Here is a 22,795-nt window from a genome sequence, read left to right on the forward strand (position 1 = left end):
CCGGCTGAGAACCATGGCCTCAGATTTGGAGGTGCTGATCCTCATTCCCGCTGCTTCACACTCGGCTGCGAACCGCTCCAGTGCGAGCTGGAGTTGTTAAATCACATGTTGAACTAATAGGTGGAATTTGGCTGATTCAGCCTTTTACTGCAGCTCAGCAGAAACTCCTGTGCTATATAAAGAATTGGGATTACTCATTTGATCCTTAAAACAAAAAGAAAACCTGAATAAAATCTAGTCCTGCCTTTGTGATGACTTGATTTTTTTCCTTACAGCTCACTGGTTTGACTTGCTGCTCTTAATGATGCTCAGTTTCTCCTCAGTGCTCTGACTCTCTGTGTTTGCTTGTTGGATGTTGGTCCTCCTGGACACCTTTCTCACCTGGGCCCGAAAAGTCTTACAGAGGAAAAAGTAAACCAGAGGGTCCAGACAGATGTTGAAAACTGACAGCATGGTGGCTGCCTCCTTCAGGTAGAACAACACTGGACCAACAGAGCAGCTGTTCAAAAGAAAAGCATAGGGAAGTCGAACCAGGTGAAAGGGGACAAAGCAAACACAGAAGATGCTGACCAGCACCAACATGTTCCTGCGAGACTTCACCAGCTTCTCAGAGGAGGCCAGCTGCCTCTGCTGTGCCTGCAACACCCTGCGGGAGATGCTGTAGTAGAAGAAGACCAGGGATATGGACATCAACAGGAAGATGATAGCAGAGAAGGTGTGCATGATTTTAAACATCAGACTAACTGATGCACTAAAGAGGAGCTCACAGTGGTTGGGGATAGAGGTCAGAGGTTTCTGGGTGATGAAAAACATGATGCCGTAAGTAACTGATGGAGCCAGAAGACAAATCCAGGTGACCATGGAGACAATGTTGGCAGTTCGTACTGACTGCAGGACATGAGTTCCTGAAGGTCGGACGATCTTCAGATACCTGAATAGAGAAGACAAAGCATCCAACTTCAACTAATCAGTCACAGTGGAGCCAAATCTGTCATTTTAGGTCAAATTACCATAACTTTCAACCATTGGCACGATTGAAAAAAATCCAACTGTTCCTGACAGTATCAACTACGTGCTTTTTCGTGATATTAGGATCATTAAAGTAATCTTGGCAAATAACACAGACAAAAAAAAAAAAACAGCAAACAGTAAAAAAACAGAAACAAACAGTATTTAAAAAATATTCCAAATGCCTGAATAAATGCTTGTTTTCTGTTGAACTCCATCACACTCACTGTCTGTTTTCTCAGCCAACCTTCATCCTCACGGGGGCGCTGCAACAGAGTGCCTGAGATTACCATACTGAAACTAATACCACTGAGTTGCTGCTTTCAGGAACTGTTAGTTATTAGATGTGTGACAGTAAGTTGCTTGCTCATGAGTGAAGCAAGACATGGTTGTTCCTTCCAATCTAAAGCCGTCCACTGTATTAAATCCCTTTGAGTGGCAATATCAGTATGTAGCCCGGATGGGAATTTGGGAGTAGATACTCATAATTCCCATGGACTTAAACGCCACAGTAACATAGGGTGTTCACAGTTAAGTTTATGTGATGTAACTGTACCCTGAATGTAATTTGCCCTGTAATATGTCACAAGGTAAATACAGGTAATTAGAGCAATGAAACTGTTATGTTAATCATAAAGTATTATTTTATGATATGTAACCCTGAAGAGAGTTAAAATATTGTTCAGAGTTCTAATTTTCAGGAGGCCCGTGAAGGTAGCATAGAACGGGACCTGTGATCTGTTGCAATGGAGGAGGGGAGGAGAACGGCATGGAGAGATGCACGAGGTTAGCTGAACAGATGTGAGAGACTCGGCTAGTTTACTGAGGTGAACTAGCACAAGAGAGTGCGTGTCTAGAAAGTTAACCGTGCGAGAGCTTTGCAACAGAGTGCGGGCGAAGTGACTTTTTGTTTCAACGGTCGCACCACCGTGAAAAATTGTGTTTCCAGCTACGACAGCCGAGGCTAAAGGCTAGCCCGGACTGCTTGGCTGCGTCACGGAGGCAGCCGCTATGGACTGTCGGACAGCTGGACAGTGACTGGCTAACGCGCTGTAGCAGAGACAGCATCAGGTCCGCAGGGAGAGCGGAGAGTGGATTTATTTTGGACTGGTGAACGGCAACCTACCGAGCAACTGAACTGTAAGTTGGACTTTCGTGCTCTTACTGGGGAGAAGAGGATTTTTGTCCATCGTCCACCGTGAGCAGCGAACAGGCCTGCAACAAGTGTGAATGTGTGTGGGGCCCATGTGTGAATATTGTGTATCTAGTGGATTTATATAACATATTTTTGAGTGTATATTAGTGAGTCACTTACCAAGAGGTGATAACATAATTTGTGTTGTTTAACATAATGTCAAAGGGAATTATTTCATTTACACAGCATGTTTCATTTGTTTATGAAGCTGGATATCATTTAAATTGAGTTAAGAAAAGGGTGTGTTGTACATTACTTTTGCCAGCCCTTACATTCAGTAAACGTTTGGTTTGTGTTAAAGAGTTGTCTGTGGTTGATTCTTTTACTACTGGTTAAGTCTAACTTGCAGGCAAAGGTTTACTGATAGTTTCCCTGATTCCTGTCTATACCAGAACCATTTGTGGTATCTAGGCTGTAACGAACCTAACACCCCGCCTAGGGGGGTCCAAACTGAGGTAAGTGGATTTAGACTCAGTATCACGGGTGGGGTGCTACAAGTAAGTTTCTTACTTGTGTTCAATTATCAGACAGGGTATATGATATTATTAAAGTGATTTGAAATGTATGATGTGTTTTATATGTCAATAGAAAGAATTCAAATCTAAGCTTGAGTTTATGTGACATTTCTGTATTTTGTGTCATTTGAGTTTCACACTTTCTTGCATTAAATCCTGTCCAAATACAACATGTGCCTGTTCCTTGGAGGAAGTGATGCAAGAGAGAGTTTAACTGGCAGTAAAGCTCAATACAGGACACAGGGTCACATTGGGCGTGCAGTGCATACACATTGATAATTTAGTCAGGGACACAGGGTTTGTGGTCATTAACACTTTTTGTAGTCAATAGGAGTAAAGGCTCCTTACCTGTTGGCAGCTACATAACACATGAATAAGATGCTGGCGTACATGTTGAGGAAGAGGGCAGAAGCTCCAAAGCTGCAGTAGAGCTGCCAAAAGATGACTGATGTGCTACCATAGTGGCTGATGCGCAGTGGCAGAGAGAGGCAGAGCAGGAAGTCAGCAGCTGTCAGGTTCTTCATGTAGACCATCAAGCTGCTCGATGCCTGCTGCTGAGCTCCACAAAAGTAAAACTTCATGATGAAGCCATTGAGGAGTAAACCTACCTGAACAGACACGGAGCATGGAGAACAGGAATTTAGCACATGCACAAAGATCTTTTGTCAAATTAATAACAGAACACAATCTGAAGATTTGAACCTTACCAGAAACAACAGGCTGTAGACCAGCATAAAGAAAGGGTTGACTGATGTGCCGACAGGATCACAGGTCTCGTTCAAAGGCGAAGTCGTGTCTTTTGGGTCAACCATGTTCCTGAAGCTGAAAAATTAATCCTTTTCATTGAGATCCGTCTTTCAAAGTCTCTGGCTCGATAGAGTCTACTGTTAGTCAAAGACCAATGATTCACTTCCTCATGTTGTTTTACAGAGAGATTGTAACATGGAAGTGTGCCAAATATGATGATATCTGAATGTGAGCAAGGTGTTAAGCTGTCACATATAATGCACCAAGTTTCACACTGGTTCAGATCTTCATGCCTTACACTGAAAATCAAGGAAACATTTGTATTTTACATTAAGTAAATATTCATGTTGTTGGCTGGAAAAATAAAGAAAACAGTGAATGTTGAACATTTCCATGTGATATTACTTATCACAGATGCTGTACTTGGCTTCACAAAGCATGCCAAAAATGTGAAACTATGATTATTATCGTGTGAAGTATCAAATGTTCAGTTTCAGATTTTATGTCTGTAGCATTCACGTTTTTATAATACTGCAGTTCAGCTGTTAAAAAGTTTTGTACATCTTTCCTCAGAACATATGAGCAGAGCTTTCAGTTCAACTGTTCAGATAACTGTACGTGATGTTTTTGGAAGAAACACCTGTGTGCACAGAGCAACTAGCAAGACTCACCTGTATTTCTGCAGTTTTCAGTGAGCAGGAAAAGCTGTTTGTATGTCCTCTCAGTCTAATAATATTCTTGCAGATCATGAAACGCACAGTGATCACACTTCTAACATGCAACCATTTCCTCTTTGTGTTTACAGCTTTGTATCCACAGGAAACAAACACGTCTTTTTCTGATCAGTCACGTGTCTGCACTTTTATTTATAACTTATAGCAATAACTCTTCAACAAGATGGAAAATTAAACACGTGCTATCTGGAAGCAAAGCAGCAGCAGCACAGAGTATTTCCAGCTCCATAAAAATCTGTATTTGATCTGAACTTTTGGGGGGTGTGGATCTTTGATTTATCTACTGGCTTGCATACCTTTTCTAATTTTGTCTGACCACTTATCCAACTAGGCTTGTAGTTTGGCTTTTGTTTTGCAATAGGAGAGAGGCAGGGATCACTTTGGGCATGCTGTCAGTCTGGTAATAAAGTATGATGTCCAGATGTCATTGCAAAAGACAATTTTCAGGATGTCACTGCAGGTTATAGCATTGCTGTTACTGTTCAGAGAATTAGAGTGTTCTAATTTCCCTTGAGGTATTAAAAAAACCTACAAGGTATAAAGAGATTCACACTTTGTCACAGTCGATACACACTCTTATTAGCTTTGTGCTGTGAAATGTCACTGAAGTGTCAAAACGTCAGATCAGTGGAAATCGGTGGAGGAAGGAGTTTCTGTGGTTTTACATACACAACATGCAAACATACAAAAACAGACAAAACATGCAGTCTTGACATACAGTCACCTCAAGGCGCTTTATACTGTAAAATAATGACACAACAGTAATGCAGACAAAAGCCTTTTTGAAAAAGCACTTGGTAACAGTGGGAAGGAAAAAATTAACCGGAAGAAACCTCCGGCTGAACCAGGCTCAGGGAGGCTTCCTCTCCTCACTCCCTCTGGTTGGGAGTGAGGAAAGGAAGAAAGACTGTTATGCCTTTTTGTCAAAAGTCAGTAGTTAGTGCATAATCTGATTAAGTTACGTAAGCAAGGTGATAAATAAGTTCAAAGTTATGATATATTATAAGTAATTCATGCTAAAAACAGTTAAAATATGTGGGTTCGAAATTTTCTCAGAGTGAGACATTGTTATCGCAAGCGATCTTTGTATTGTATGTGCGGAAATGGGAGCGATCTGATCATAGATAGATAAATACCTTTATTAGTCCCACGAGTGAGAAATTTCATGTTAAGGCTGCCGACCAATTGCAATCGCAATGGCGGCGCCATCTTACCCTCCGACCATACATACATTACACAAAAACATCACATGGGAAAGACAGGTCAGAGAGGTATAAAATTGGAAAATGCACCACAAGAGGAAAGACGAGGAGAAAACAATAACTCGCATCAGGGCCTGCAGCCTATGCGCTGGTCTCCATGATCCACCGTCAGCATCGGAGGGGAATAAGCGTCGAAGGCGTTTGGAGGGGGGATGAGTGCACATCTGCATGTGTATATGTCTGTGTGTGTTTATGTGTCCAGAGTTCAGCTGAGACAGTGTCCTTCGCCCTGCCAGGCTACGTAAACAGTCTTACAGCCAACCCAGGTGGCCTTGCATGGAATGGGAAGGAACAGTCTAAACACAGTCGTTATCAGGGTGTTTTTGTTCAGCTCCAGCCTTGAGACCACAGCTGGCACCGAAGTGATGGTGGTTTCTACTTTAGTGCGAACAACTCATGAGAATTTCAAAGCTGTTCTACAGTCCGACATTGATCTCTCAATCTCCCGTTGGAGAGCCGTGAGCTTCTCCATGATGTTGTCATTCTTGTGCTCAAAGAGCAGATTCTGAGAACTCACGACCGCAGTGAGCTTCTCCAAGATGTAATCAGTTTTTGCTCAGAGGTCTTATTCTGAGTATTCACAGCAAGCGTAGCCTCTCCAAGATCTTATCCATGCTGCGCTCAATGAGCCCGTTTTGAGAAACTCACACCTCGTCCCATCATTTCAATCCCAGCGGGCAGCCTTGTGGGGGTTTGAACAGCCGGCTCTGCTTCCTTAATTCTTCGATAAGTCAGGGCCAAGCCAGCTCCGATCAGAACCCTGTTACCATGGTTCTTAATAGGTAGATATCTTCAGCACTCAGGCTCAACCAAGCCCAAACTTCTCGTTGAGAAAAGGGTGTCAATTGCATCCAGGGACTTTTAGAGAACGGACTGTGAGAGAATGTTCCAGGGAAAAGTAATACAAAAAACACGAGACTAGACAAGGACATAAGAGGCTAAGCAGGGAAGCTAGAGCCAGAACAGTGTATCATCATCATTAACCTATCTTTGACGTATTTTCAACGTTAATGCTGTGAAAAGTGCTTCGGCAGTATTAAAACAGTTAATGAGCTCATATACACTAAAAGTGCCCTACACGCTTGTACCTTGGGAAACGTTCGTCTTTGTGAGTATTAATATGTTCAGAAACAACTTTTATATGTGTTTACCTGGAGTGAACTGTGATGCTAATGTAACACACGTGTTAAGCTAGGCTAATCATTAAGTTTGTCATTAAGATGTGTATTAGCTAGCAATTTATTTTCACTTTCTGTATATTTCAGTTTAAAATACAAAATAGCAAAGACAAACGTTGAGAGAGGATAAGGCTTAAAAATATCTTCAATAAAACCAAGAAAAGCCTTGTGTGGAGATCTCGTCTATTTTGTTCGCTGGCTGTCTAGCTGTCACGTGTAGCATTCAAACAGCGACATGTTCTCATCCCTTTTCCATGAATGCCTACTTGTTTTTTGTTTGTTTTTGTTATTTTTATGATAACACAATATACAAAATACACACTGCATATATGTAATCAGGTCTGGGGCCTGGATAGACCAGTTAGAGACCACTCATTAGACACCAGTGCCTGGACAGGTAGACTCCTTCGGTGAGCCAAAGACAACGTTTGGCTTGCAGATCTGTAAACCCAAATCCAGAACCATGGGCTGTGTGTTTTGTTTAAATGAATGCAAATGATAGAATGAGGAAAAGTGAATAAACACATTAGATCGATCACATTTAAACTCATAAAAAAGGTTTGTGGGGACAGTTTTATATTGATGTAAGGAAATTTTGTAGTGGACGCAAACTCAATAATTCCTCCATTTTGTTCTGTCCTAAATGTTGACTTCCCCAGTTTATGAGAAAAAAAAATCACATCAGCTGACCCACAATGTCACAGTACCATGAATAAAATTGCTTCCTCCCTCAGTTTCAAATTAAAACCTTTGTGAAAGAGACCCAGCAGGAAGTGTGCAGTTTGGTAGAGCAGTCTGTCTATGAAACAGAGGCCAAGTGTTAAAAATGAAACATCACTGAGCTCCACTTGTGGTACTTTGATGTAATGTTTAGGTTTATTAGTTGTTTTTCTCATAACCAGCCAGCTACTGACATATATGACTTGATTTTATTTTTTTATCTATTCTTTATTTATTTATTTATGTAAATTTATTGTCAGATTCTTCCATTAAACCCTCTAACCACATTCTCCAAACACAAAACATCAAGCCATTTCTCTTCTTCTTTTCTCTTTTACTCAGTAGAGTGTTGACTCCAGTCAGACCAGTGTTCCAGTCCAGGTTTTCTCTATGTTTCTATAGGTGGTGCAGACTGTTTTATAAATGAGGGAGGATGAGCGGAGATCTCTCAAGGTTGCAGGAAGTAAACCTCTTTGCCAGTTTAGCTGAGATGATCCATTTATCTTCAGAACTCATCCTACGACTCCTCAGCTCACATCTGGTTTCTGGGTGTGTGTTTATTGTTGGAGGAACAAATCAATGAATGGGTGGGTATGTGGATTTTCATAAGCATCGGTCACACACTCACATACTATTGTTTTCAAAAGGTAACATATGCATATGTCTTGTTTTGTGTTAAAGTGGAAGCACAAAGATATTACAGACCAAATCTAAAAATACTTTTAATCAGCAGTTCGAAAAGTTCTTCACTTAAACAGCAGCCAATCGGAAAAAAGCTGCAAACCACAGGAAGGCTGAGAACTCTGGCCTCCTTCATAACGCTCCGATGTCTTAGACTTTCAAACCACTGAGCTCAAACTGAATGTCGTTACAGATCATATGATGAAAAACATAGGACACCTTTTTTAAAAAGATCTCTTAGCATGAGCATTTAGTGGAGTGATACCACAAAGTAGCCTAAATATGATCCACAGAAAAAAAATCTGGTCAAGTCATGGTCAACACTAAAATACACCAGCTCATGTTATTAGATACATGCAGTGTGATTTCTGGTCATTTCTGTGTTGGGCTGCTTCAGCCACTGTATTTATTTTAGCTGATATTTTTCAGATTAGGTTTAATTTTGTTTTGCTTTGTTTATTTATGTGAATAAAACCCTGGCTGATATAATACAGCACAGATGCCCCATGAAGCATCATTTAAAAAAACTAAATGTTAGTAAGTGTCACCAGGTTCCTGCAGCTCTATGATCATCTTTCCTGTTCATAAATAACAATAGATATTAAAACACAAGGTACCAAAGAGACACACACTTTGTAACACTATATACACTTTATTATTAGCTCTGTGATGAGAAATCTTGCTGTAGCAGGAGCAGGAAGTAGCTGCTGTGGTTATACATGCACATCATACAAACATATAAATAGACACTCTAATACATTAATGTTGCCCTGTCTATTTAACTGATAAAGTGAAGTTAAGGAGTTTTGTACAGATATTAACTGTCCCGTGAGGACTGATTAGATCATGAGTTCACTCAAGACTATTAGTTTGAACTGTGAATCTGGTTGGGTGGAGGCAGACATGTAGAGGCCACAGCTTATGTCCTCTTCAGTGTAGTCACAGTGGTGGCTGCTGCTGTTAGAATAATGTGTGAGCGCAGCGGCCATATTGTTCAGGCTGACTGTGGATCCAGAGGTGTAAACAGAATTAAGTCATGCCTGAAAAGTCTGGGTGGTTGCAAAATTGTATTTATGACACACAGAAACAAGAATTAAAAATTAAAGTAAAAATTGTAATATTTAAAATGAATCTGCTTTAATTTTATGATGATTTCTGTAAAAACTGAGTCTACAATGTAAAATGATTGGATTATTTAAACCTGTTTTTAATGCTCTAAAACAGCTTCTCTTTTTAACCTCTGTCGGGGTCTTTTGTTATGTTTTTCCTTTTTTTGCTCTGATTTTGAGACCATCAGATTAAATACTTCCTTTTCTCCGACCTGATGAAACTGTGCTGCATCTTTGCATTATTACATAGTAATGATGATGTAAAGTGCATTTGATATAAATATGAAATATTTTGATTTTGTGTTACATCAGCAGGATATGTGAACACCCTAAAAGCTGAATAGACAACATGAACACTGAAGTTGTCTGTGTGGGAGTGGGTTTGTGCTGAAATCAGTACAAACTCCTGTGGTTAATCAGGACCTGGAATCCCTCACACTGGTTTGACTGAACTCATCTGACTCTCAAAACAAATGTAAATCAACATTTTATAAAATGTCAAACTTTTCCTTAAAGCTCATTGATTTAACTTGTTGCTGTAACAGTGTCCACTTCCTCCTTCCTTCTCTTGCTATTATTGTTTGCTTGTTGGATGCTGGTCCCCACTGATACTATTCTCTGGCTCACCTGATCCCGAAAAGTCTTACACTCCATGAAATGTTGAGTTGATGTCTGAGCTCTTTTCTTTACAAGGTTTGCCTTGTTGCTGTCGCTGCTCTCACTCTTCTGGTCTGTTTGCTTGTTCGTTTGGATCATCGACTCTCTTGGACATCCTTCTCACCTGAGCTCGAAAAGTCTTACAGAGGTAAAAGTAAACAAGAGGGTCCAGACAGACGTTGAAAACTGACACCATGGTGGCTGCCTCCTTCAGGTAGTACATCACTGTACCAACAGAGCAGCTGTTCCACAGAAAAGCATAGGGAAGTCGAACCAGGTGAAAGGGGACAAAACAAACACAGACGATGCTGACCAGCGCCAACATGTTCCTGCGAGACTTCACCAGCTTCTCAGCATTGGAGGAGGCCAGCTGCCTCTGCTGTGCCTGCAACACCCTGCGGGAGGTGCTGTAGTAGAAGAAGACCAGGAATATGGACACCAACAAGAAGATGATGGTGCAGATGCTTTGGAGGATTTTGAAGAACAGGCTGATTGATACACTAAAGAGGGCCCCACAGTGGCTGGGGGTAAACGTCAGAGGTTTCTGGGTGATGAAAAAGACGATGGCGTATGTAATTGATGGAGCCAGGAGACAAACCCAGGTGACCATGGAGATGATGTGCACAGTTCGCAGTGACTGCAGGACATGAGTTCCTGAAGGATGGACGATCTTCAGATACCTGAAGAGAGGAGACAGAGGAGACAGTAGATAACGTCATGAAGCAGTCACAGTGGTACCAAATTCACAAAGGTCATTATCAAGTTAAAATGAGATGTCTACACATTCATCGGGAATGCAGGGTTTTTAGTCATTAACACTGTCATGAACTGTAGTGGGAAATCAGTAGAGGTCCTTTACCTGTTGGCAGCGATATAACACATGAATATGATGCTGGCATAAATGTTGACATAGACAGTAGAAGCTCCAAAGCTGCAGTAGAGCCTTCGAATGATGAGTGACTTGCTACCACAGTGGGCGATGCGCAGTGGCAGAGAGAGGCAGAGCAGGAAGTCAGCAGCTGTCAGGTTCTTCAGGTAGACCATCAAGCTGTTTGACGCCTGCTGCTGAGTTTGACCAATGTAAAACTTTAGGATGAAGCCATTGAGGAGTAAACCTACCTGAATATGACACAGAAAGGATGGGAGAACATCACTTCGGTACATACAGTACTTTGAGAACCTTCAAGCAATTTCTAACACAGCACTGAAGATTAGAAACTTACCAGAAACACCAGACTGTAGACCAGTACAAAGAAAGTGTTGAGTGATGGGACAACTGGATCACAGGTCTGGTTGAAAGATGAAGTCATGTTTTTTGAGTCAGCCATGCTTCTTCAGCTGAAAAACAAATCCACTTTATTCTCTCTTTGAACAGATTTACCATCATAGTCTAATTTTATTGTTAAACAAAACAAAGTCAAACTCATTTTAAATATTATTTTGAGCTCTGCTGACAGTAATTTTAATACATGGAGCTTTCTGGGGAAGTTTGCTGACAGTTTGACTAAATTCAGTTCACAACAGATGTCTCAGGTTGCTTTCTATATGATGCACCCTACAGTCTTGCAGCATTAAAAGCAAAGTTGAGAGCTTAACATGTAAGTATAGAAATCATTAGTGATGTCATCTTTCATGTACAGTTTATATTTATGGAAGCAAAAATGAATCACTTCCTCTCACGAGTCTAATCATAACAATCATTTCAACATGGACCAAGACAATTCTTTACTCTGAGCATTACAGGGTATAACAACATATAACTGGTTATAATCCTGTCTGCATATTTCCAGATCTACAACATGTTCTTCTTATCAAGAGCTTGTAACATGGGGTTGCTGCACAGTCTGTGTGATGATATATAAAGCGTGTGTATATAGATGATACAGTCACTTTCACATACGTGACAGGATCGGAGCAAGGAGGTGTTAAGTAGTCACATATGTTGGACAAAGTTTCATGCTGGCATTTCATTTGTGTTTCACCCAGAAGTGTAAACAAAAGTTGTATCCAAATATTTATGATCAGCAGAAAGCATGCCAAGAAGAGGAAGGTGAAACCAGTAGCTGTTTCTCCTCTGGGATTTCCTCAGGAAATACCAAATATTAGTTTATTAGATCTTAGATTTTAATTTTGCACATTGGCAGAGGCCACTTGTAAAGCTGATGCAGCTGTGTAGAGTATTTCTATTCCGAGTGTCAGTAGTCGCTAAAAGTGATCTTTTAAGCTAAGCATGAAATATGTACAAGTACAAACAATTTAAGGATGATCAAGCAGCAAGACTCACCTCTGTTTCTGCAGTTTTCAGTGAGCAAGAAAAGCTGCTTGAGTCGTTATGCCCATCTGGTTTAACAGTATTGCTGCACATCAGGAAACACACAGTGATCACACCACTAACAGGCACTCTGACTTATTTCCTGCTTCTCTTCGCTGCTAAACAGGGCCAACATGTTTCTAATACAGCCATGCAATTTTCTGATCAGTTGTGATATATGCCATTTTTCTCAGACGACCTCATGATGAGAATGAGGACCCAAGCACACACAAAATGGTGTGAAGGTGTATGTTGAAAAAAAAGCTAGCCTTTATTATTGGCTTGACACAACACTACAAAGTAATGAGACATGAAACATGAAGGAAACACAGATGGAGACGAAGAACAGAGGTAAACACACATAATAAATACACACTAAGGGAAAATGAGGAAATGGGAGGGAGACACAGCTGACACAAATCAGACACGAGCAGGAAGAAGCAAAACAATGCACTGATGCAGGGCACAGGACTGTCAAAGTAAAATAAGCACAAACATCAAACCAGGGACACTAGACACAACACAAGAAACACAAGAGGCAGAGAGAACACCTAAACACTGGAAATAGTTAACAAATAACCAGGAAACAAGATCAAATTGTGAATATTAATAAACACAAACATAACCACGGAGTCACTAGACTCCAGTTTGATATTATCTTCTATTTTAACTGCATCAGTCAGCCATCTAAACCATCCACACCAGCCTCATCTTCATCTTGATCCTTATATCTGTCTTTTTTTACTAAAACACACATTTTGCAGGATGTTGCTGGCACAGCAGTGGCAGAGGCCCCTCTGGCTTTTGGGTGAGATTTAAAGTCAGTGCCGTAGATGTCAGTCTTCATGAAGATCTATATGAGAGTTAAATCAATACATACACACGCCCACATAGACAGCATCAGTGTTACTGTTGCTATTTTGCTACTGTAGCCAATCAGCTCACAGTGTCACCCTGTATATTATCTCTTCCTCGTTCTGCTGCACTGGTGTTAGGTACTACATTGCAGGTTGATTACTGGTGGTTCCTCTCTCTGCTATAATTGAACTGGTCTCCTGTGCTCATTGATTCATTCATTGGTCTTTCCTGGAGTTTGCTGCTCTCACTGGACAGGCAGTTGACCAATTTACTTGTCACCTTGCAGTGGCAATGCAGTAGTCTTCAGGGGTTATCTGAGTTTAATTACTGATTTACTACATCCAGTGAGTTTTGGATAAAGGTTTCTGAGTTGCACCAAAACGGGGCCAGCAGCAGCAACGGAGCTGGTCTGGAGGCCGACTGTGGGGCCAGCGGAGCCAGCGGCTCAGAATGCTTGGCAGGCACAGGATGTGCTGGACCATAGCCACCCTCAGAGCAGGAACAGGCAGAGGAGATGGTACAGGGGTGGCTTTAGGAAAAAAAACCCACTTATACAGTTGCAGGCTTTGCCTCTGTGGAGTGCAAAACACAGGAAGATTAGCTTCATGGATATTTGGTTTATGGATTAGAGAGGCCCCACGACTGAGTCTCATCCTTAAATTAGCAGGTTCAAACACAGTTGACTCAGGGGTTTTACCAGGCTTACAAACATTTACTGTGGACACCAACTCAGATAACACAGAGTGAGACAACTCATGCTCAGTCACAGGAAGTGTAGCATTAGCCAGCTCACAAACACTGCGCAGCTTCTTGAACATCCACATTGACTGGGTCACACAGAACACAGGGAGTATCACCTGAATTTGCTGGTTCAGAAACACTACAAGTACTGGAGACAATGTCAGGTGTAAACTGGAGGCTGAGTCACTATAAATAATGTAGTTTAAGCCCAAATATTCAGTCTCTGAGTTGGCCGATTTACCAAACAAAGTCGCTTTCTGACTGTGAACAGCACTGAAGTCATAATTAAGATCTGGTGGTACTTTTAATAAACATTCATCTTTAATATTACGCAGCTTCATTTTAGTGCTATGGCTCCAGTGTCCTCTCAGAGATGGACAGCCTGAGCAGCAACTAGGAGCAGCCAGCAGGTGGCAGCACACCTCCAAAATTGGTTATGCTCATTGGAACTATGAAACCCCAACCCAACAGAGCGCTAAGAGTATGATTACATGCTTCCTGTTGAGGACACATTTAAAAGTCAAAAATAAAAGTTTACTTATAAGCTTGATAATTTAATTCAAGTCAACTAAATTCAATTTTATTTATATAGCGCCAAATCACAACAAAAGTCGCCTCAAGGCGCTTCATAGATACAGAGAAAAACCCAACAATCATATGACCCCCTATGAGCAGCACTTTGGCGACAGTGGGAAGGAAAAACTCCCTTTTAACAGGAAGAAACCTCCAGCAGAACCAGGCTCAGGGAGGGGCGGGGCCATCTGCTGCGACCGGTTGGGGTGAGAGAAGGAAGACAGGATAAAGACATGCTGTGGAAGAGAGACAGAGGTTAATAACAGATATGATTCAGGAGTATTCAACATTTGTCTCTTATAAACATACAGGCTCAGGAGGAAGAGCAGGTCTTCTAGCAATTGTAATGTAGGTGGATCCGATTGAATGTTAGATAAGATGCTTAGATTACAAAACGTATGAATTTGTGTGTGACTGGCTAAATGAGGCTTGTAGTTAAAAGTGCTTTGAGTGTTCAGATAGAGCAGAAAAGCACTCTAAGTGCCGAGCCCAAAGTTAAAATCTGAAAGTACTTCACTTGAACAGCAGCCGATCAGAAAAAAGCCTCAAACCACAAGTAGTCTGAGAACTCCGGCCTCCTTCATGACACTCTGAGGTCTTAGATTTTCAAACCGCTTCCTGTGTTCACACTGAACGTTAACACACGGCTCAGTGTAGTTGTTCTTCTAGGTGTTACGATGAAGTTTAATGTCCAGCTGTTAATGAAAAGAGGAATTACAGATGATATCACTGCAGCTATATTTATTTATAACTATCAGCAGAAGAGCAAAAATAACACATATTTCACCACAACGTAGTTTCCCACAGCTATACACACTCTATTATTAGATTTGTGTTGAGAAATCTGACTGTAGCCTCAGCTCTTAGCACAGTGGAAACAGTATGAGGAAGTAGCTGCTGTTATACATGCACAACATGAAACAAAACCATAAAACATACAGAAGCACAGCAGCCATACTGTCCAGAGTTGTCTGTGCCTCCCAGTGTATGCATGTCTGTGGAGCCTGAGGTCTATACAGAATAAATCTGAGACCTGATTTTTAAAACAGTTTGGTTTGTAGTAATGTTGGAACTGAATTTAAGACATTGATGATATTTCTAAGTGTTCTATAGTCTAGAAAACTGAGGGTTAAAAGTTCTCAGCTTCTGATCAGCTCAGCTTCACATGTCATGTTGTTGATGTACACATAAATAAAGCAAGAAAATAAAAAACCTTGAGATTATTTTCTACAGTATCTAAAGAGATTGTGACTGATAATAAGTTTACATCTGCAAACATTCTATTATTGCTGCAGGTCGCTACAAGTGCTGACATATAGTCAGTCTGTGTGACACAGATTAACAACACAATCCAGGTCACAAAGAACAACACTCGTTTTACTCTCAAACAAGCACAAAAGAACAACATGGTGATCGTTTATCAGCTCCAGGTTTTTACAAGATATAAAATGTGATTGTTTAAGCTACATGTTAGCGTGGGGTGGAAAGAAGGAGGTTAAAAATGAGCCATGTGTGAAGCGGTGATGTTGAGGTACCACGCATCGAGAGAGTGTTCACAGCGCTTCACTTGCTCCACGTTTTGTCATGTTACATGTTATTCCAGGATGATTCATTTTCTTTTCATCTCAAAATTAATGTAAAAAAAACATAATGACAAAGTCTTGATGCATTCTCAATCATCCAGGAAAATAAATCTCCAAAAGTTGATTCTGTTCATCTGGACGTAGCGTTTTCTGGGACGTAGCACTGTCCAGATGAACAGAATCAACTTTTGGAGATAATGACAAAGTGAAAAATATTTTGTTTTCTATTCTTGAAAATATATTGAAAATTAAAAAATGATCATGATGTCATCACCCCATGAAATGTTGAGCCTATATTGATGTCTGAGCTCTTTTCTTTACAGCTCATTGGTTTGGCTTGTTGCTCTCACTCTCCCGGTTTGTTTGTTTGGATCGTTGACTCTCCAGGATGCCTTTCTCACGTGGGCCCGAAAAGTCTTACAGAGGAAAAAGTAAACAAGAGGGTCCAGGCAGACGTTGAAAATTGACACCATGGTGGCAGCCTCCTTCAGGTAGTACAATAGCCGGCCCACAGGGTAGGTGTCCCACAGAAAAGCAAAGGGAAGACGAGCCAGGTGATAGGGCACAAAACAAACACAGAAGATGCTGACCAGCACCAACATGTTCCTGCAAGACTTCACCAGCTTCTCAGCGTTGGAGGAGGCCAGCTGCCTCTGCTGTGCCTGCAACACCCTGCGGGAGGTGCTGTAGTAGAAGAAGACCAGGGATATGAAGACCAACAGGAAGATGATGGTGACGCTGATCTGGAATGTTTTATGAAGGACGCTGAATGACGTACTGAAGAGGGGCCCACAGTAGCAGCGGTCAGAGGTCAGAGGATTGTGAGTAATGAAAAACATGATGTTGTAGGTGATTGTTGGAGCCAGAAGAAAAACCCAGGTGAGCATGGAGACAACGTGGGCAGTTCGTACTGTCTGCAGGACGTGAGTTCCTGAAGGATGGACGATCTTTAGATACCTGGAGAGATAAAAGAGGCAGTAGACAACTTTGCCAAACAAGTCAGTGGTGCCAAATCTGCAGAAGTCACTGTTAAAGTGAAACTAAATATTCATGTTCTTGCCAAAAATGCAGAGTTTAAGAGTGTAATTAACCAAAAATCTTGTTTTAACATTGTTATGAACTGCAATTTTAGCTCAGTAAACGTTCCTTACCTGTTAACAGCGATGTACCCCATAAAAAGGATGCTGGTGTACATGTTGAGGTACAGTGAAGTAGCTCCAATGCTGCAGTGGAGTATGTGCAAAATGGCCGAGGTGCTGGCATAGTGGATTATCCGCAATGGCAGAGAGAGGCAGAGCAGGAAGTCAGCAGCTGTCAGGTTCTTCAGGTAGACCATCAAGCTGCTGGATGCCTGCTGCTGAGTTTGAGAAATGTAAAACTTTAGGATGAAGCCATTGAGGAGTAAACCCACCTGTAGAGACACAGAGAGGATGTAGACAAGAGGACTTTCAAACATGAACCAGGAACCAGTTTCAGGGCACGATTTGACAATTTGAAACATACCAGAAACACCAGACTGTAGACCAGCATAAAGAAAGGGTTGACTGATGGGACACCTGGATCACAGGTCTGATTGACAGATGAAGTCACATTTTTTGAGTCAGCCATGCTGAAAAATAAATATAATTCACAGAGATACTTTACACATTAAGAGGAGCTGCCTTCATTCAGTTCAGAGTTAATGAATGTGTTTAAAGATGATTGCTGTACTTCCTCATTATCATGTCTTTATTAAAACTCATCGGAAAGCTTTCAGTTCTGTTATGACCCCCTCTGCTAAGGGCCAGAGGGAGAGTAACATAAACGAGTCCTTACACAGGAATCTAACAGAAACAGGGATTTTATTACCAATTTTACAACTGCAAACTGTCAGGGCTGCGCACAACAAGCCACTGGGCAACATTAAATACCCACACAAAGGAAATAAGACACAAGTGCTGTGTCCCAATTCAGGGTCTGCACACTTGAAGTACGCATTTTAAGTGTTATTACGTCACCGCCACGCGACGACGGCTGTCCCAATTCGAAGTGTACTTCAAATGCATACTCCAAATGCGCCGTCGATTTCCCCAAATATCAAGCGTGGTCCGGTGCACGCTTCGTGGTCCCATATATCCCACAATTCATAGCGCGGCGGTGGGTGTGGATAATTTTGCCGCAAAATACGGCAGAAGGGAGCGGCCGAAGAGTGAACTGTCAAAAGTAAGTACTGAACATGACGTCACTTATTTATGTGCGAATGTTTAATAATGAAGAACATTAAAACATTGCTGTTGGCCACATGTCGGCAAAGTTGTGTGACATTAGTGATGTTTGTACTTTCAGCGTTAACTTAGTTGTAAAGCCTTATATATATATATATATATATATATATATATCATAATACTCTGACAATAACTATAATATTGGCCATATTATATTTACATTACCACAGTGAGATGAATTTAGTCTCATGAACAACATTAGCTAATTGTTAATTACTAGCTAATCTTAAATAACTGTTCAGCACAGAAATGAAGCCCAACAATCATGTTTTACAGTCCTGTGGTCTCAGCCTCAGATACTCAACTAATCAAAGTGATGTCAGAACAAAAATGAATGACCAACAAAACATTTTTCTCCTTCATTTCTGTCAAACAAAGCTGTAACGTTTCTCGCGGTTAGTATCATGGTTGCTAGGCAACCTGAACAGAGCGACGAAGGCTAGACCGTCCCATTTCACAAGCCTCTCACTTCTGCACTTCTCGTACTTATAGTACGCACCGTATGTAGTACGCGTAGTGCACGTACTTCAAGCGTGCAGACCCTAAATTGGGACACAGCCAAGGGCACTCTAGATAGCTGAACAAGGCTCGAGGAAGGGAGGAAAAATAACTCAATACAATAAACTCTACACAGCTAACCTCAACAAACAAGTGGGGCTGGACAGTGCTCTGCTTTACACACACAGTTTAACTAGCAGGCATTCTCAGACCCAGACTGCGCTCTCAGTCTAAAGACGCCACACCAAATGACAGCTCATCAGTCTTTTACAGACACAGGTGAGCTCAATTGTCCACTCATTGCTTCCCGGTGTTCCACAGGGTTTCAGCCAGCCAATCACCTGCAAGGGCTGGCACTTGGATTTGCCTGGAGGAAGACATGTTGCCTCATACATTCCAAAACCCTAGGCCATGCTTTTCTTTGCCATGACAGGAGCCGCTAAAAGTCATCTTTTAAGTTAAGTATGAAATCAGTAGAAATACTAAAGATTTGAGGATGAGCAACCGGCAGGACTCACCTGTTTCTCCAGTTTTTGGTGAGCAGAAAAAGCTGCTTGCGTCGTTATGTCATCTCAGTTAACAAGTATCACCGTAGATCAGGAAACACACAGTAACCAAACTGATAACCGGCACTCTGACTTATTTCCTGTTTTTCGTCACTACTATAAGTAAAGACAGTGATGTTATGATATAAAGTGTGTGAGTTTATTACATACTTAATGTGTCTGCCTTTTTTTATTGTAGATTATCTCATATTAAGTCACACCATAGCTCTTTGACAAGATGCACAATTAACAGGCTGAAATCAAAAGCGCAAACAAAACAGAAGATTTTTGATCTATCTGTGACTTCACTCCTATTGGCTTCTTTTGTTTTAAGATATTCCTTTTTTTTTTATTGCACTTTTATGTTATGTTGAATTTAAAGTGCATTTGTCACTCTGTTTAGCAAACCATCCACACAAGTTGCATCACCATCTTCTTCGTGGTCTACATAGCCCTGGTTTTCTTCTACTACAGCACCTCCTACAGAGTGTTGCTGGGACAGCAGAGGCATCTGGCCTCCTTTGGTGTTTCATTCCAGTGAGACCAGTCACCTAAATCCCAAGGATTCATAAACAACACAAGTTTTTACTGAGATCAGAGATCAATATGAGGCTGAACTCAACATGACCACACTCCCAAAAAGACAGCATCAGTGTAAATGTTGTTACTGTGGCCAATCTGGTCCAACACACAGGCATGTACGATGGCTACCTTTCCCTTAGCCTGGCTCTGCCAGAGGTTTCTTCCTGTTAAGATTGAGATTTTCCTTCTGACTGTCACCAAGCTCTTGCTCATAGGGGGATCGTGTGATTCTTGGGTCTGTCTGTATTTTTGTAGGGCCTGTGCCTTACAATAATAAGACAACTTATTAATAACCCCCCTTCATTTTTTTAAAGTCTATTCTCACTATAAATATATTGTTTAGTGTTGAAGGTGCTATGTTGGGTCGGTGTGTTGTGGAATGGGGGGGTGACATAAGCACCCCACCCATAACCCCCCAAGACCCTCAAAGTCTAAGTTGCAGAAAAAATTGTGAAGGAGTTAATGGGGTCACTGCTGCAGCCCAACCCTCCAGCCTCCCAATACACCTGCCCACCAAGGCCCTGTGTGTGTGTGGTGATACGTTGTGAACCGTAGTGACTATAGTGTCATTAAAAATTCAAAGGGAGGGCAGGTTACTGTAAGTAACTACAGTACAGTCATTTTAAGCAAAGTGTGGCTAATTTAAAGTAGAGCGTTAGTACCGGGTAATTCTGTTTAAAAAAAGTTTGTTTCTTGTGCACTTTCAGGGTACAGGTCGTATTATGAAGTGACATCATTTTTGATTAATTAATTAATTAATTATTAATTAATTTTTGATTAACCAAAGCAGGGCTTTGGCCTCCTCCAGCTCACATTGTCTACATCCCCAGACCGTTAGAGTTAAGGGGACAAAGGGGGGGAGGGGGGAGGGGGGGGGGGGCAACAAATGAAGGCCTCCCTTTAACCCTGATCATTTCTGCTTCTTGGGATGATACAGCTTCATTTTTAATAAGACATGGTATATCGTGAGGTCAGAGACTTCAATTTTAAATATAATAAACAAAGGAAAACACGTGGCAGCTTTTAAACTTTATTGACAGCAAAGAAGAAAAAGAAAGGAAAGCATTAAACAAAACCAGAGGTTTCATGAGAAGGCTGTGTGCAGGCAGGAGTGGTGGTACAGAGAACCCAAATTGCAGACTCACACAGGCAAAATAATGCAGTCAAAACAGCTTTACTGATGAAACATAAAATAACTAAACTGAAAATACCAAAAAACTGAACGGGCACACATGAAGACAGAACACACAGCATGTGTCTGGAAGCAGAACCAGACACATTAACATGAGACACAGATTTTCAGGAAACATAACACAGAGATGTGGACTTGACAAGAGGGGATACAGCAGACGGGGGAGACAGAGCAACTAAGCAACACAGACAGAAAGCAGAACATTAAGAAAGAAACCAAAAGACTAGAAACAAGACATAATGGCAAAATCAAAGTACAATAGTAAAGAAAAATCAAAACTCTGGGTCAACAGGTCTCCTAACAAGAAGCGCCCATTGAAGAGAGCAAATAGATCAGCAAACAATATCTGACAGAACGTTTGTATTTGTGCTCAGTGGTGATTTTTTTCCTTTTTATGTAGTTTTGAAAATAATATATTGCACCTGGCCTCTGTGGCGCCTCCTGTGGGTGGTGGTCTTACAGGACACGTGTCGAACTCCTGCTTGTTTTCCAATTAACCTGCCCTTATAGCTTCTTATTGGCAGAGCACACCTGATCCAGGTAACCAGCAGCAGGTAGGACAGGGATAACTCAAAAACAAGCAGGAGGCTCACACTCGAGGACTGGAGTTTGGCAGCCCTGTCTTACAGTAAGGTTAGCACACGTCTTCTCTTCGGGCTCTGCCTGCCAAAGTCAGTGTGCGAGAATGTTAGATGAGGTGCTTGGGTTTATAAAAACAGCAGTTGTATGAATGTGTGATTGGCCGAATGAAGCTTGTAATAAAAAGTGATTTGAGTGTTTGCTTAGAAAAGAAAAAAAATCCAGAAGAACCAGTTTATTTAATCATAAGCACAAATTAAGCTTTTAATGTGAAAGAGACCACCCAGGAAGCGATTGGTGTGGTGACTTATGTCAAAGACGAGCGCCTCAGCAGAGCTCGGAGTCTGTGACACATAGGCAGAGTGTTGTTAACAGCGCATCACTGAGTACAGTGCAAACCCAAAGATAGAGCGCAGTTGTTCTTCCAAGTGTTACAATAAAGTTTATTGTGAGGATATACTGATGCATGCACACATAAAGACATTTTCAGAGAGAACATGAATGATAATTGGCCATTTACAGCTGCAAGCGTGGCAATATTTCACAGTTAGCTACAGTAACTACTGCTACCCCTGATATACGGTTCATATTTTGACTGTTTTTCTTCTCTTTAAGGGAAAGACAAAAACACTCACAGTAGTGATAGAGGATATTTGTGTGAACCAGAGAGGTGACAGATAGCTGAGCTGATTCAAATCACGCTGAAACCACAAGATGGTACAAATTAGCTGGACACCTGGACACCCACAAAGCTGTTAGTTCCTGTTACACAACTGCAGGATAAAAACGAAAATGTTACAACTACAGGGGGACCATTTATCGACTTTTACTGTGAAACTGTGTCACAGGACTTTATTACAACTGAAATAAAGATTAGAGAATATAGAGTGTTCCTTCAGTGTCTGACACATGTTTGACTACTTCCGCTAAGCTTTTTAAACAAATTAAAAGCTGCTGATTGAAACTGCTGATAAGATTCAGAGGAGAAACCACAACCTTTGAGCAGACTGAGATCATGATTTGAATGAGAGAAATTATATTTGGTTTTGTGACATCAGCAGAAGATGAGAAAACCTCAAAGACTGAGAAGATAAAGTCTGACAGTGGAAACATGAACACGCATGTTGTCTGCATGGGAGTGTGTTTGTGCTGAGTTCATGAAGACTTGGGATCCATGACATCACTGAACTCATCTGACTCTCAAAACAAATGTACATCTTAGCATTTAATAACATGTTGAACTTTTCCTTAAAGCTCATTGGT

General features: G+C 41.2%; 3 protein-coding genes across 3 annotated transcripts; all 3 read right to left on the minus strand.

Moving 5' to 3' along the window:
* Nucleotides 1–276: 276 nt before the first annotated feature.
* Nucleotides 277–3,530, minus strand: LOC148103294 (P2Y purinoceptor 14-like). Its single transcript, XM_087838088.1, has 3 exons — nt 3,426–3,530; nt 3,067–3,326; nt 277–931 (listed from the first exon to the last, which is right to left on the minus strand). The coding sequence occupies exons 1-3, from the start codon at nt 3,528–3,530 to the stop codon at nt 277–279; spliced, it is 1,020 nt and encodes a 339-aa protein (XP_087694214.1).
* A 6,144-nt stretch (nt 3,531–9,674) lies between these two features.
* LOC148103295 (P2Y purinoceptor 14-like) lies at nt 9,675–11,134 on the minus strand. Its single transcript, XM_087832035.1, has 4 exons — nt 11,030–11,134; nt 10,666–10,925; nt 9,931–10,486; nt 9,675–9,776 (listed from the first exon to the last, which is right to left on the minus strand). Exons 1-4 carry the CDS (start codon nt 11,132–11,134, stop codon nt 9,675–9,677), a joined length of 1,023 nt encoding a protein of 340 aa, XP_087688161.1.
* Nucleotides 11,135–16,189: 5,055 nt separating this feature from the next.
* Nucleotides 16,190–17,480, minus strand: LOC102796847 (P2Y purinoceptor 14-like). Its single transcript, XM_087832032.1, has 3 exons — nt 17,376–17,480; nt 17,024–17,283; nt 16,190–16,829 (listed from the first exon to the last, which is right to left on the minus strand). The coding sequence occupies exons 1-3, from the start codon at nt 17,478–17,480 to the stop codon at nt 16,190–16,192; spliced, it is 1,005 nt and encodes a 334-aa protein (XP_087688158.1).
* Nucleotides 17,481–22,795: the final 5,315 nt, after the last annotated feature.

This window comes from Neolamprologus brichardi, chromosome 3 (genome assembly GCF_056152115.1).
Source record: "Neolamprologus brichardi isolate AB-2024 chromosome 3, ASM5615211v1, whole genome shotgun sequence".
In the NCBI taxonomy this organism is placed as follows: domain Eukaryota; kingdom Metazoa; phylum Chordata; class Actinopteri; order Cichliformes; family Cichlidae; genus Neolamprologus; species Neolamprologus brichardi.